The following is a 12,941-nucleotide window of genomic DNA, read 5'->3' on the forward strand; positions in this document are numbered from 1 at the left end:
GTTTAAAAAAAAATCACTCCGCATACGGAGTAAATAAGGAGTTTATTTTTTCGACGAGTGATTTCGGAGTGATCTGGATTTTATTTAAATCTGCGTTCAAAAATCTAAGACTCGATTATTTTTTTTTTAACGGCTCCGTTTTTCCGGAGCCTTCTTTTACAACGGAGTTAATTTGATAATTTAGATAAATTAAATTAAGATAACGAAATAAATGAATAGTAATGAATGCATTAGAGCTAGAATTGAGTTACTATCAATAAAGTGATATCTAAACAATGATAAAGCATGACTAATCAATTAACATTATGCAGCGGACTACCAGGAATAAAATTTCTATTCTAAAGATGTTTTCGAAAGATAATATGTACACATATATCCCAGGTCCGATGTCTACTCCATTTAAAGTGACTCAGACTGGACAGTCGGGACAAATCTGAAGGTCACATCAGCAGCTCACTTTTTATTTGTTTTTTTTAGTTTATTTTTAAACGTGTCGTAGAAATGTTTTGATAGACGGCCGATAATATGTAGTGTGGCCGATGCGTTTTGTTCATATGTACATTTATTTGTATGTATATGGGCTCGATTTGGATCAATAACGGTCCTTGCCAGTAGCCACTAATCCATAAATCCTGTCGCTGAGTGAGAAAGACGCCAAACTGTCTCTCCTCGCGTTAATCAGATACAAGATACAGCCCATTGGCTCGCACACTTGCACACGGACTTGTATTTTCTCACTCCTCGAGCTTTATCACTATTGTCTTTCATATATGTTTACTGTGATAGTAATCCGCACCTCCGTCAAGTTCAACTAGGTCAATTAGTTGCTATTCATAGTACAGTTTGTTTAATTCCCTGGGCATATCTATACACCATTTAATTTAAAACATTAATTTAACTTACGATTTTGAATTTAAAAACAATCACATGAGACTTGACACTACTGCGAGTTTCAATTAATTGTTAGTTTGATTCCTTTGTAAACTACTCATGAATAAATTCAATTTAATCTATTGTTTGTAATAATCATGTGTTATCAATATCGAGAAAATATTTTACTGTCCAATTTTAGTTAAAAATTTTATTTTATCAATTGACGTATTCATTATAAAAAAAAAAAAAAATTTTATGTATCGAAAGTTGAATTTCTGAACTAGGAAATTTTTTAATTATTAATAGCAAATTTAAAAATAAAAAAAAAAGTTTCATAATTTGAATCGATGGTTTTGAAAAAATTCATTATACTTCCAAGTCTTTCATAATCGGCGGGTATTTTAAAAAATTTAACTTTTACTGACAATGAGAGACGGACACTGTCTTGTGTTCCATTACGGGCACACTAATAAGTCATGTCTTTTATTCAGTAAAAAAAAAAATAAATGCAGCGGCGATTATTTTACAGACATAAATAAATTTTTTAATGTCAATTAAATCGCCTGAGACCGTGAGATTATTTATTTTATTTAAATAAATTTAGTAACAAAAAAAATGATGACATAACTAGCACGTAACAAACTGTTACGCGCAGCCATCATCGCCCAAACAACACACGCACACACACACACACACACACACACACACACACACACACACACACAGATACTGCCCAGTTTTAAATACACGCACCGCAAGTGTGTGCAGGTGTGCATGTGTGCATGTGTAAATTGCTGGTAGATGAACAGCAAAGTGGACAAATTGGTCACGCACACAAAATACGATCGTGACTTTCTTCGAATGTAATTACACCTACGTCGGTTGGTCGGTTGTTTGTATATAAGGTATGCATTGGTATCGTTTGACAACCAGATGACTTCATTCCCGATATTACTGAGCTCGTTATATACCGTTCAATCTAATTGCCTTGATTTGTTTATTTACAAACATATAAATATTAAGTATTTATGTGAATATGTGTGTGGCCGAATCGTACCCAGCTGAGGGGCAAGTTATAAATTTATACTCACATAGTTACATACATTCTTAAGTCATAGTTTAACCGTTTCTTTGTACATTGCTCGCACACATACTCCGCACACATGCACACACATATATGTGCATATGTCAAGCCTGTATGTCTGCAGTGACTTAACGAGTTCTCTCGATCCAGGATGTGATACACACAGATCGGTCGACTAAAATGGCAAGCTCTTGTGATCGCTATAAAACAACATCGAGTTATGATTGTCGGATTAAATCAGTGGTCTCGCTAAAAATCCCGCTCGTCTATATCTTATACATCTATATATTTAATTTCCATTCGTAGATCCTAACACGTCTATTTATACTTATTACAGCATATTATTCAGGCATTAAATAAATTTAAATTTAAATTCAAATGTTAATATATATATATACATATGTATAGAGGTATGACAATATTTCGTCGCCTCCGATCGTCTAAATTATGTAAGCGAAAATAAACAACAACAAATACTAGCCTTTCATATTGAATCGGTTTAAAATACCCTGGTATCAATGGACATTTAAAAGCTTCTGTCGATTCCAGGTGCAACACATGTCCGGCCCAGTGTGTGTGAACAGATCGTTGGACTGATGGCTGGATAGACTATTATTTATTATTATTGTGTTATGCACCGTCGAGTCCGGAAGTTTACCAACGGAAACGCTCTCTCAATTATCTTCGAAGCATCCAGTACAAGTACATCCATGCATATATTTATTTACATGTATGTGTGCATGTAGATGCGACTACTTTCCGTTGGACGAGATGTGATGCGAAGATGGTATGTTGACTTGTCACACCTATGTACGGTAACGCGAGGTCCTTGACACAGCAATCTTCACATTCATTTACTTTACTTATTTTTTCACCCACAAATTACGTTGCGTGTGCTGATGACGACACGTTTAATTTATTCAAACACTGAGGCACATTGTTTTTGTATCTACTCAAACTGTCTGAGCGATTTAATTATCAACAAACAAAGTTACTATCAAAGTTTGGATGATTTGTTTTTAAGTGAACGCAGCCGCGTTAATTGACGCGAGTTAAACAAAACGTCGATTTAATAATAAAAATGAGTTAATTATCGCGTGTTTTAAGTTGTAATAAGTAGTGGTCGGCGTGGGTCGACGTTAAACTAGCGGTCTTGAAGCGTGAGCGCCCATATACAAGAGAACGTGAGGCTAAAAAGTGGGGGTTAGGTTGGAGTAAGTGGGGAAGTTGTCGCGGTTAAATAAAACTGGAGGGAGGCAATAGTCGAGGAGTTGTAGTTGTGAGTAAGAGATAACACATGTGTACTTATGTTAAGTACGTAAGTGAAAAAGCGAGACAGCTAATGGGTGCATGCCCTGCGTTTTCTGTATTACCTCTTCCTCCTCTTCCTCCTCCTTCTTGGTCTTTAGCTTTGGCTTCTACTCCTCATTCTTCTACGTCTTTACTTTACTTGCACTGCGAAATGCCCTGAGGACCCAGAGAATCCAACCAGGAACAATCATTTTATTTTTTTTATTTCAAAATTTAATTCAACTCTTTTAATTTTTCCCCACTCGAGACCCGGCTATTTTATTTTCGAATTTATTATCATTATCAAGTCACGTAGGCACTTTTATATTTTTAAAGCCAATTTATTTATAAGAGTATATTTTTTTTCAATATAAATCCCTCTCGTAAAATTATAAATTTTTCACAGCTCTTTTATTTGACATCTCGAAATTTAAATGCAACATTTCGTGGAATAAAGCTCTCGGTTGTGTAATAAAGAGAGTAGTTTAAAAAAAGTTGTAAAAAAAAGAGTACAATCGAATTGAGTTCAACTATAGGAGTGTTTTGTATTACGAAATGATGATGCTGATTGTTCTGCTCCCTCTTTCTTGGCTCTCCATCAACATCACATCCACTAAACAATATCTTTTTTGGGTTATTTTATAAATAATCATACGCGAACAACACACTCGTGTGCTACTTCGTTACTCTATATTTAAGTTTACGAATTAATATTTAAACTGTCCATCATTATTTTTAACGCTTCTCATTTTCTCTTATCACCACCCCCACCCCCACCCCCACCACTACCACTACCACTACCACTACAATCACTACTACTGTCGCATTTTAAAATAATACACGTGTAATTTAGTGTGATTAGAAAGTGATGGTCATTGACAATTTGGTAAGTTGCCCAGTTGTAATAATTTACTGGCGTTATTTGAAGAAACTGTATCTATTATTAGAGTATATTAGATAAGAATAGCCTACCAGTTATTATTACGTTGTTTTCGTTTTATCTGTTGAAGACGTAGACCGAGAGACCAACGCATAGCTTAAAAAACCCACCCGACAACTTATGTCCATCTATATTTATATTCTTATATATTTTTTCACTCAACTCAACTCAACTCAAATGTAATTTCAGTGAGAAAAAAAAATAAAAAATAAAACGTTCTTTATATACATCGATATTACTTCCGTGAATATTCTTCTTATATCATATTTTTTTCGAATTAAATCTACAAGTGAACAAGACTACTCTAGACTCGGATTATTTTCTCTTTTAAAATAAGCACTGAATACTGAAAACTACTTTCCAGAATTATATTAACCTTCTTTGCTGATTTTCATACTTATAGAGATACTTTTTATTCATAGACGCTTCTAGTTTTAATATAAGTTTTGACATGCTCACGCTTATTCTCATTTTACTCTATGCTAATTTTTTTCTTTTCCTCATTTTATTAAAAAATATTATTTAAATCCAGAGAAGTGTTACTCTGTTGACATTTAACGAGATCTTGGGTTATTTTTATTAATTCATCCAGTACTTTTATTTCAAAGCCATTAAATTATTTTCGTTATGATTCGGTGACACTTTGAAAGGCAACCGGTGGAAAAAATGCCGGGGCTTAAGTTTAAGCCGCAATATTGACCGTAGGTGCAAGTATTTATATTAATAAAATAAAGTAATAATAGCAATAAAAAGTGAAAAAAATATTGTTGACGTGATTGGAAGTAAAAGGTAGTTAAAATTGTAACAAGGCAAGTGAGCTTAGAATAAAAATAGCGACAATGCGAGAATTGTATCGTCATTGACCTGATTACCTATGTCAGTGGCTTTTTAAGCCCGTTATCGAAACTTTTTCAATGCCGCTCTTCATCTTACTCGCGAGATCCCAGTAGAGCTTTTGCGTCAGCGGTTCATCATACGTGTGACGTATTTAACGAAGCCAGGGTACCAGGGAAGAAGAGATCACGCGAAACTTGGTACGAGGTCGGGTATTTTCAAAATTACCTGTCGCGAATAAAATGAATATTTATACACAGAGAAAATTAATTCTTGGCGCGAAAAACTTTTAAACCCCAGGAAAATTTTTTGTAGTAACAATTGAAAGCAAAAATTTTCTGGGGGCAAAAAATAATTTTTTTTTGAAAATATATATTAGGGTGATTCAAAAAACAGACAAATTTTTTTTTTTCTTCCAAACAGGTTCAAAAGTTTCGCTTAGATAAAAAAGACGCCTGTAAAAATTAGAGCTCTTAATATTAATATTAACATTGTCCGCATTGCACTTTTCTATTTCCCATAAGAATACCACGGGAAAAATTTTTTTTATGTCTTCTGATTTTTATAAGTAGCTAACGATGCGTCATAGGAATAATTGGCCGGCATATTTTTGTAGGGAATTGAATGCTCTACAAAAAAAGATTCTTATCATTTTTTGAGGAATCTATTTGTTCAAAAGTTATTTGAGGTTGAAGTCGAATCCATATTAAATTTTGAGTTTTTCTTACTTTTCCGGCGAAACTATCAGACCTATTACAAAATATCATGGGACCTTTTTTATAGACAATTTTATTTCCTAGAAGTTATACCGAATAAAGTTTTTTCGAATTCTGCATTGTTTTCTAGTTATGTTCATTGTAATGTCATGCTCATAAAAAAATAGTCTTCTCATCGATTTTAAGAGCTTGACATTACAATAAAAATATCTAGAAAACAATGCGGAATTCGAAAAAACTTTATTTAAAATAACTTCTAGGGAATAAAATTGTCTACAAAAAAGGTTCAATGATATTTTGTAATAGGTCTGATAGTTTCGCCGGAAAAGTAAGAAAATCTCAAAATTTAATATGAATTCGACTTCAACCTCAAATAACTTTTGAAAAAATAGATTCCTCAAAAAATGATAAGAATCGTTTTTTGTAGAGCATTCAATTCCCTACAAAAATATGCCTGCCAATTATTCCTATGACGCATCGTTTAGCTACTTATAAAAATCAGAAGACGTAAAAAAAATTTTTTCCATGTTATTCTTATGGGAAATAGAAAAGTGCAATGCGGACAATGTTAATATTAATATTAAGAGCTCTAATTTTTACAGGCGTCTTTTTTCATCTAAACGAAACTTTTGAATCTGTTTGGGAGAAAAAAAAAATTTGTTTGTTTTTTGAATCACCCTAATAGATATATATTGATTTTTATAAAATATACAGCGCCAACTATCAGATTTAAACTCTACTCGAGAATGATCTAGTTGGGCGCTCAATAGATGTTATAAATGCATATATAAAACGCACATACGAGAATAGAAACAAAAACTGTAGACAGTTGGTCTCCACTCAAAGACCAAGATTTATTGTCGGACGAACGTCTGCTGCTTCTTATTCTTGTTCTGCATCTGATCTTTCGCTTTATATCTCTTCCTACAAATACACTCGATTCGACGAATCACCAGATCTCTTTTCGTGGCCCCGATTTTTATAATTATTATTTATATCGACGAAATCGCAGTTCCAGTATCGGAAAATTTAAACTTTTATGTTTCGTACGAATTTCCGTGTCGTTAGACTTTTACGAGCAATTATAGTCTGTTGTTTTTAAAAATTTGCAGCGTATGAAAAAACATGAATGAAATTTGTTAGCGGAAATAGAGAAAAGAAAAGAAGAGACGAGATGGGATGGGATGAGATGAGAAAATAAAATAACGCTTATATATAATTCTGCTTTGTAGAAATATCACAGAACTAGAAACCTTCACCTAGTTTTATTGTATATATTTCTTGGACAAAACAACCCGTCAGATTGCGATAACAAAAACAACATTAATAATTTAAAAACGGAAATGTTTGTTATTTATCTCCGAGCTTTATGTAATTAAAACAATTAATTAAAACTTTTTCATGATTCGCTCAATTAAAAGAGTTCGAAAGGAGTAAAAAGTTTTACTTTTTAAATTAAATTAATTTTTATGTGGAAATATTAATTACAATGAAGGAGTAATTGAATGTAGGGTATGTATATATATAATAAATGATAGCCTTCGAATTGATTTAAATCAGATTGTTTCACATGTCAATTTTAATTGGCATGAGACTGGATTAAATCGTTTATCTAATTGTCGATTTGTCTCAATGTCATAAGCACCGAGCTGTTATTGTATTAAAGCTCTTTCTACGAAAGCAATCCTCATATATATATATATGTAAATATATTTATAGTCTGGTGTAGTAGTTTTAATCTAACGATCCATCATATATGAATTACTTGGAATAACTAATTAAAATACATCTGTTACATCAGAATAGAGAAGCAGAAGAAGTGGAAGTGAAAGAAGAAGAAGCAGAAGCAGAGGCAAAGGCTATAGGGAAAAGTGTGCAAAGTGATGTCTAGAAAATTTAAAATATCAACAGCTGCGAAAAACATTTCTAGTTAAGAGATCAACTGAGCAGAGTCAGTAGACATATGACATTATTTTAAAGTCTGTATTTAATGGACAGTAGGAAATACAAATATAGTGGAGCGCAAGAGGCAAGACGGATTTTGCGAGTAAGAGGAAAACTAGACTGGTATAGAGAGTTTAGATACACACACAATATCGAGAAATAGACAGGACTGAAAAGTTACTCAAGGTATCTTTGTACGAGTTTGCTCTAGGAATTATCTCGTTCGTGGAAAATCTCTTTCACGTACACGTGCGTGACATTTTTTTATTTTAGGCTTTTTAAAACCGGATATTTTTTTTACCTGATAATAAAACTATTTTTCACTATTTAAATGTTGATTTTTTTGACAAACTGAATAATTAAACCCAGCTTAAAAAATTTCAAGCGAAAAATGATAATAAAATTATTTTTCGACCGAAAAGTGGCTGACGAAAGGCCCAGGTAGTCAACGCAAGGCTGAAAATTATCTAGGCCGAAATCTGGCCTAAAATGGCTGAAAATTTGAACATTTTCTGTTCTATATAATGTCGAAATTTTTTCAAGTTCTACAGTTTTTTTAAAAAAAAAAACACTATGGCCAAAAACGAAAAACGAACATAGGCCGTTAATCTATTGGCCAATTTTGGACCTGTTTGTTAAGAACACTGAAATTCCGTCGTGTTTTCGGCCTTTTTCAATAAAATTCTACAGCTTTGACGCAATTTCAGCCAAATTTCGGCTTTTTTTAACAAAATCGTATGATTTCGGTGTAAATTCTGCCAAATCTAGTATTTTCGGCCAAATATTTTTACCTGAGAGTGATAAATAATCAGAATATCGATCGAGTAATTTCAGATGTTGTTTTTTTTGCCTACAAATTTTTTAAAACTCTACTTAAATATTAATATTCAATTTTTCAATTTCAAAATATATATAATTTTAGATCAAATTGAATAATATATACTATTGACATTAATCACACAGCTTGATAAGGTAATTTAATACTTTTAGAGCTACTGAATTTTTATAATTCTAAATAAATATAAAATACTTCTTTCACTATTTCAAAATGATAAATATGTTTAGTAAAAAAAATAGTAATCATTTAAATAAATCACGCAGTATGAATTATTGTAATTACCAATTGGTAATAAATAGTGAAAGTGATTATTGTTACATCTAATTACCATATATTACTCAAGATTACATAATTTAATAAACATCTCGATTGTATAATCTAATTAATAAAACAAAAAAAAATATTTACAGACACTTTGTTGGAACAATAAAACGATTTGTTATTAAAACGGAGCTAGAAAATAATAAATTTGAATTAATATAGGTAATAAAGATAACTGACCTTCATACATCTGTGCATATTGCGGAAAACCGGCGGCTCGTAACCATTTGCACGCTTCCTGGGCTTCGATTTCTGGAATAATAAAAATTTTATTTGTTAAAAAAAATAGTAAACAGAAAAAGAGATTTTTATTGCTGATATTTTTATTACTTTTCTATGTACTATTAGTTAAATTAATTAATTAATCTTTAAATCGTGTAGTTTTATGCATCAGGTGTTTTATTGATTATCCGTTGGAAATAAACGGCCTTGACATTTTTAGACCTCGTATAACTCAAGACTTTCATTACAAGATTTCTTTGGTTAAACACTAGTTGCTAATGTCAATAAACAAATTCGTTTAACGATCAATTATTTTATTTTTTTTAAACATGACAATAACTAAAAATATATTGTCATAAATTTACAAGGCTGGAAATCGAAATTTGGTTTCTTTGTAGTTTTAAAATAAAATCGGTAGTTTATAAAAATTTTTTTTTTGTTATTTAACGACGAGGTTTAAATTATTGTGAATCTATTTCGAGACTAAAGTACTGAGAGTTCGCGACCCTTATTAATATTTCATTATATATTCAATTATTTCTTGTAAAACTATCGGCGAACAATAAACCAATCACGTAAAACTATTAAGCCAGGGGTATAAAGAGGTTACGAACTTCAGTACTCAAGTGACCAGCGAGGAGGTAACATCGTTAACTTTAAGTTTTATATCTTTCAATTATATAAAAATTCAATTTATAACTTACTTATTTATTTTTTATTAATTTACGTCACAACGCTCAAATGATTTATTGGTTTAAAATTACCGTAGAAAATTTATTTTTAATTTTATTTCCGTAACTTGGAAATTAATAAGATCGGTTTTCTTGAAATACTTAAATTTTTCCTGGAACTTGAGTTCGAAAAATCAAATTTTTGGCGGGAAGTCAAAAAAAATATTTAACGCATTGAAATCATACAATTTTATCCAAAAAAGCCCAAATTTGGCCGAAATTACACCAAAGTTGTATAATTATTTTGGAAAAGGCCGAAAATTGGTCGATAAATTCACCCGACCTGTTGTCGGCCACAGTAATTTTTTTTTTTTTTTAATAAAATTATAGAACTTAAAAAAATTTCAAATTTTCAGCGCTTTTTAGGCCAAATTTCGGCCTTGACTTCACTACCGGGCCTTTTGTCGGCCACTTGTTGACCGAGAAAACATTTTATTATTTTTTTGACTCGAAATATTTTTACGTGGAAAAAAATTGTATAAATTTTGAGTAAATAAATCAATGGCAGCCTCGGATAGTAAATGAAATATATTTATGGTGACCAAAACGGAAGCGAAAGAAAAGCGACTTACAAATAAAAATAAATCTTGTTTGATGTCGGAATATATATGTACATATATGATGAGGGTTTACCACATATGAGAGACAAAAAGTGTATCATGTTCTTTGTAACCTGCCGAGAACTCGGTGCGCTGGGTCTACTCAGCTCGACAAAGAATAAAGAATAAATAAAACTGGAGCTGGACCGATGATACCGCTGGTGAGTACGACAAAGACGCGGACGATACCGTCGACATTACACGTAACCGGTCCTCGACATTCTTTTATCTCCCAACCCCGTCTACATTTTATTATTTATTTTTTCTTTGTCTCCAGCCCATTCACTCATTCACTCGGTACCGGTATCGCCCAAGAGCTAGCACTTGAGTTGTAACTCGTCGCAGTTATGTGACATCTACTGCATGTGTACCAGCGGCCAAGATATCTGGACATACAAGACTGTGCCTACTACCATACGAGTCCAGCGATATAATACAGAGAGAAAAAAGAAAAAAAAAAGAACAACCCAAGGGACAAGTAAAAAAACTAAAACAAACTTTTGTTTTTTATCATACGACATAAACCAGTGTCACGCTATATTCTTTTGTCGTTAAACAGACTGAAATATACGGGCTAAGGGCTACGAGCTTCGAGCTTCACTTGCATTCGACGACTGGACTCGACTCTCGTTGACTTGAGATACTTCTGTGACACAAGAACCCAAGATTTAAATCTACGTCACTGATAAAAAACATTCGTATTGGGTTCGAGGAACTCCAAATCGATTTATTCAACCGTCAATCAATTTTTTTTTCGTTTTACGTCGTCCCTATTTTTTTTTTTTCCCAGCAATCCGAAAATTAAAACAAATTTTATCAATTGTTCATAAATTCCAGTGGAATTTAGAGTTTTTTTTATCGATTGTATCTGTATTACTATATGAAACGTACGTTCTTTGATAGTGTCATATTTTTTTTAAAAAACTAGAAACAGGGGAGAGTGATTCTAAAAAGAAAATATCGAAATATATTCATTTTAAGTCGAGTGATGGCCGAAATTAGGAGAAAAATCGAACTTTTTCAATATAGTCAGCCGCAAAACTGCATGAAAAATATGAAATATGAGTTTCTTGATATTATAATAATTTTTTTCACAATTCTGGAGGTCAGAAGAAGGATTTTAAAAAAAAAACATATCAAAATATATTTATTTTCAAGCAAATTATAGCTAAAATAATAAAAAAATTGAATTTTTCAAATTTGTTTAGCAGTATATCTCTCTGAAATATATGAATCATATATGTTATGATTTCGTAGCATATTTTTTCATAAATCTGCCATCCCGAAGAACAATTTCACGAGAAAAAAAAATAAAAAAACATTGATTTTTAAGTTTTTCATAGGCAAGCATTTACCCAACAGCGAAATAAAGGTTTAACATTTTTTATACATGAATTATTTTGTTGAGGCTTTTAAATTTTATTTTATCCGTTTTTTGCTCTGATGTATTCGAGGCATGATTTATGAGTCCGTGACTGTCGAAAAGTTGAGTTATATAATATAATACAATATATAATAAAATAATAAATTCCATGACAATTCCAGTCAACAAATATCCTCATCGATCATTATTAAGGATTTTTAGCCATTAATTATTTAAAATCCCTGACCTACTCGCCGTTGAATATGGAACTTTAAATTCACACGTCCTTGGTAGTAATCAAAAATAAAATGTCTACGTAACGATATTATCGAAGCGCCCGAAAACAGAGACCGAATTAAGCGTACAAAAGACTATATATTTATTTTTAAACATTTTTATATTTATTAACCTCTTTAATGTTTATTTTATTACCGTGTCATGTCTAAATACGAGGATTTGCTTTATAAAAAATATGTAAATATATAAACATACATCCATTTTGTGTTACCCTGCCGTAATTTTAATCGGGATAAAGTATGAAATTAAATAAACAGAAAAATTAACTCACAAAATTATTAAGAAGATGCGAGTGATAAAAAAATTTGTCGAAAAAAAAAAGGTCTAAGTGAATTTATATTTTAAATATGTAAATATATAAATAGAAGATGCCTGAAGTTTTCACTAGTCCTCAGGGGCCGGAAAAAAGTTAAAAAAAAAATGGCGGATAAAAAAACTGGAGATAATTTGAATCGGTTGCTGTCTTATGACAGCATTTGTTTTGACAGGAAAATAAATTTGTGTCAGATTTGATAAAGTTTTGAGTGGTTTTGAATTGTAGGGAAGAGTAAGCTCGCTTGTGGTGAATAAGAGAAATTACTTGGACACAAGATGTATGTAAACTAGTTTTATATGAGAGAATGAAGAGAGAAAAATAAAATAAAATAATGTCGTAGGCAGAATAAGAAGGAGAAGAGACAAAAGTTGAGAGTTTTCTGAAAGGTCATTTACTGATGTGCTTGCACTTACAAATACAAAGTTACAATACACAACGTGTGACTTTTAAAGCGTGGGTGGGTTATAACGAGATAAAGTATCCTTTTATATGTTAAAGAATCCTTGGGTTAGTCACGGGACTTATCCATGCCTCGATTAATGTACCGTCGATTACTTTGTCCTTGGTCACAAT

At 31.8% G+C, this 12,941-nt stretch overlaps 1 protein-coding gene across 3 annotated transcripts in view; it reads right to left on the minus strand.

The window, feature by feature from the left end:
- Window positions 1–12,941, minus strand: part of LOC130664191 (rho GTPase-activating protein 7) — a 68,484-nt gene that overhangs the window by 12,411 nt on the left and 43,132 nt on the right. For all 3 annotated transcript variants that reach the window (XM_057464010.1, XM_057464011.1, XM_057464012.1), the window contains one exon: window positions 9,021–9,092. In XM_057464010.1, the coding sequence (XP_057319993.1) occupies window positions 9,021–9,092 (72 nt within the window). The remainder of the gene's footprint in view (window positions 1–9,020; window positions 9,093–12,941) is intronic.

Source organism: Microplitis mediator, chromosome 2, assembly GCF_029852145.1.
Source record: "Microplitis mediator isolate UGA2020A chromosome 2, iyMicMedi2.1, whole genome shotgun sequence".
NCBI classification, from domain to species: Eukaryota; Metazoa; Arthropoda; class Insecta; order Hymenoptera; family Braconidae; genus Microplitis; species Microplitis mediator.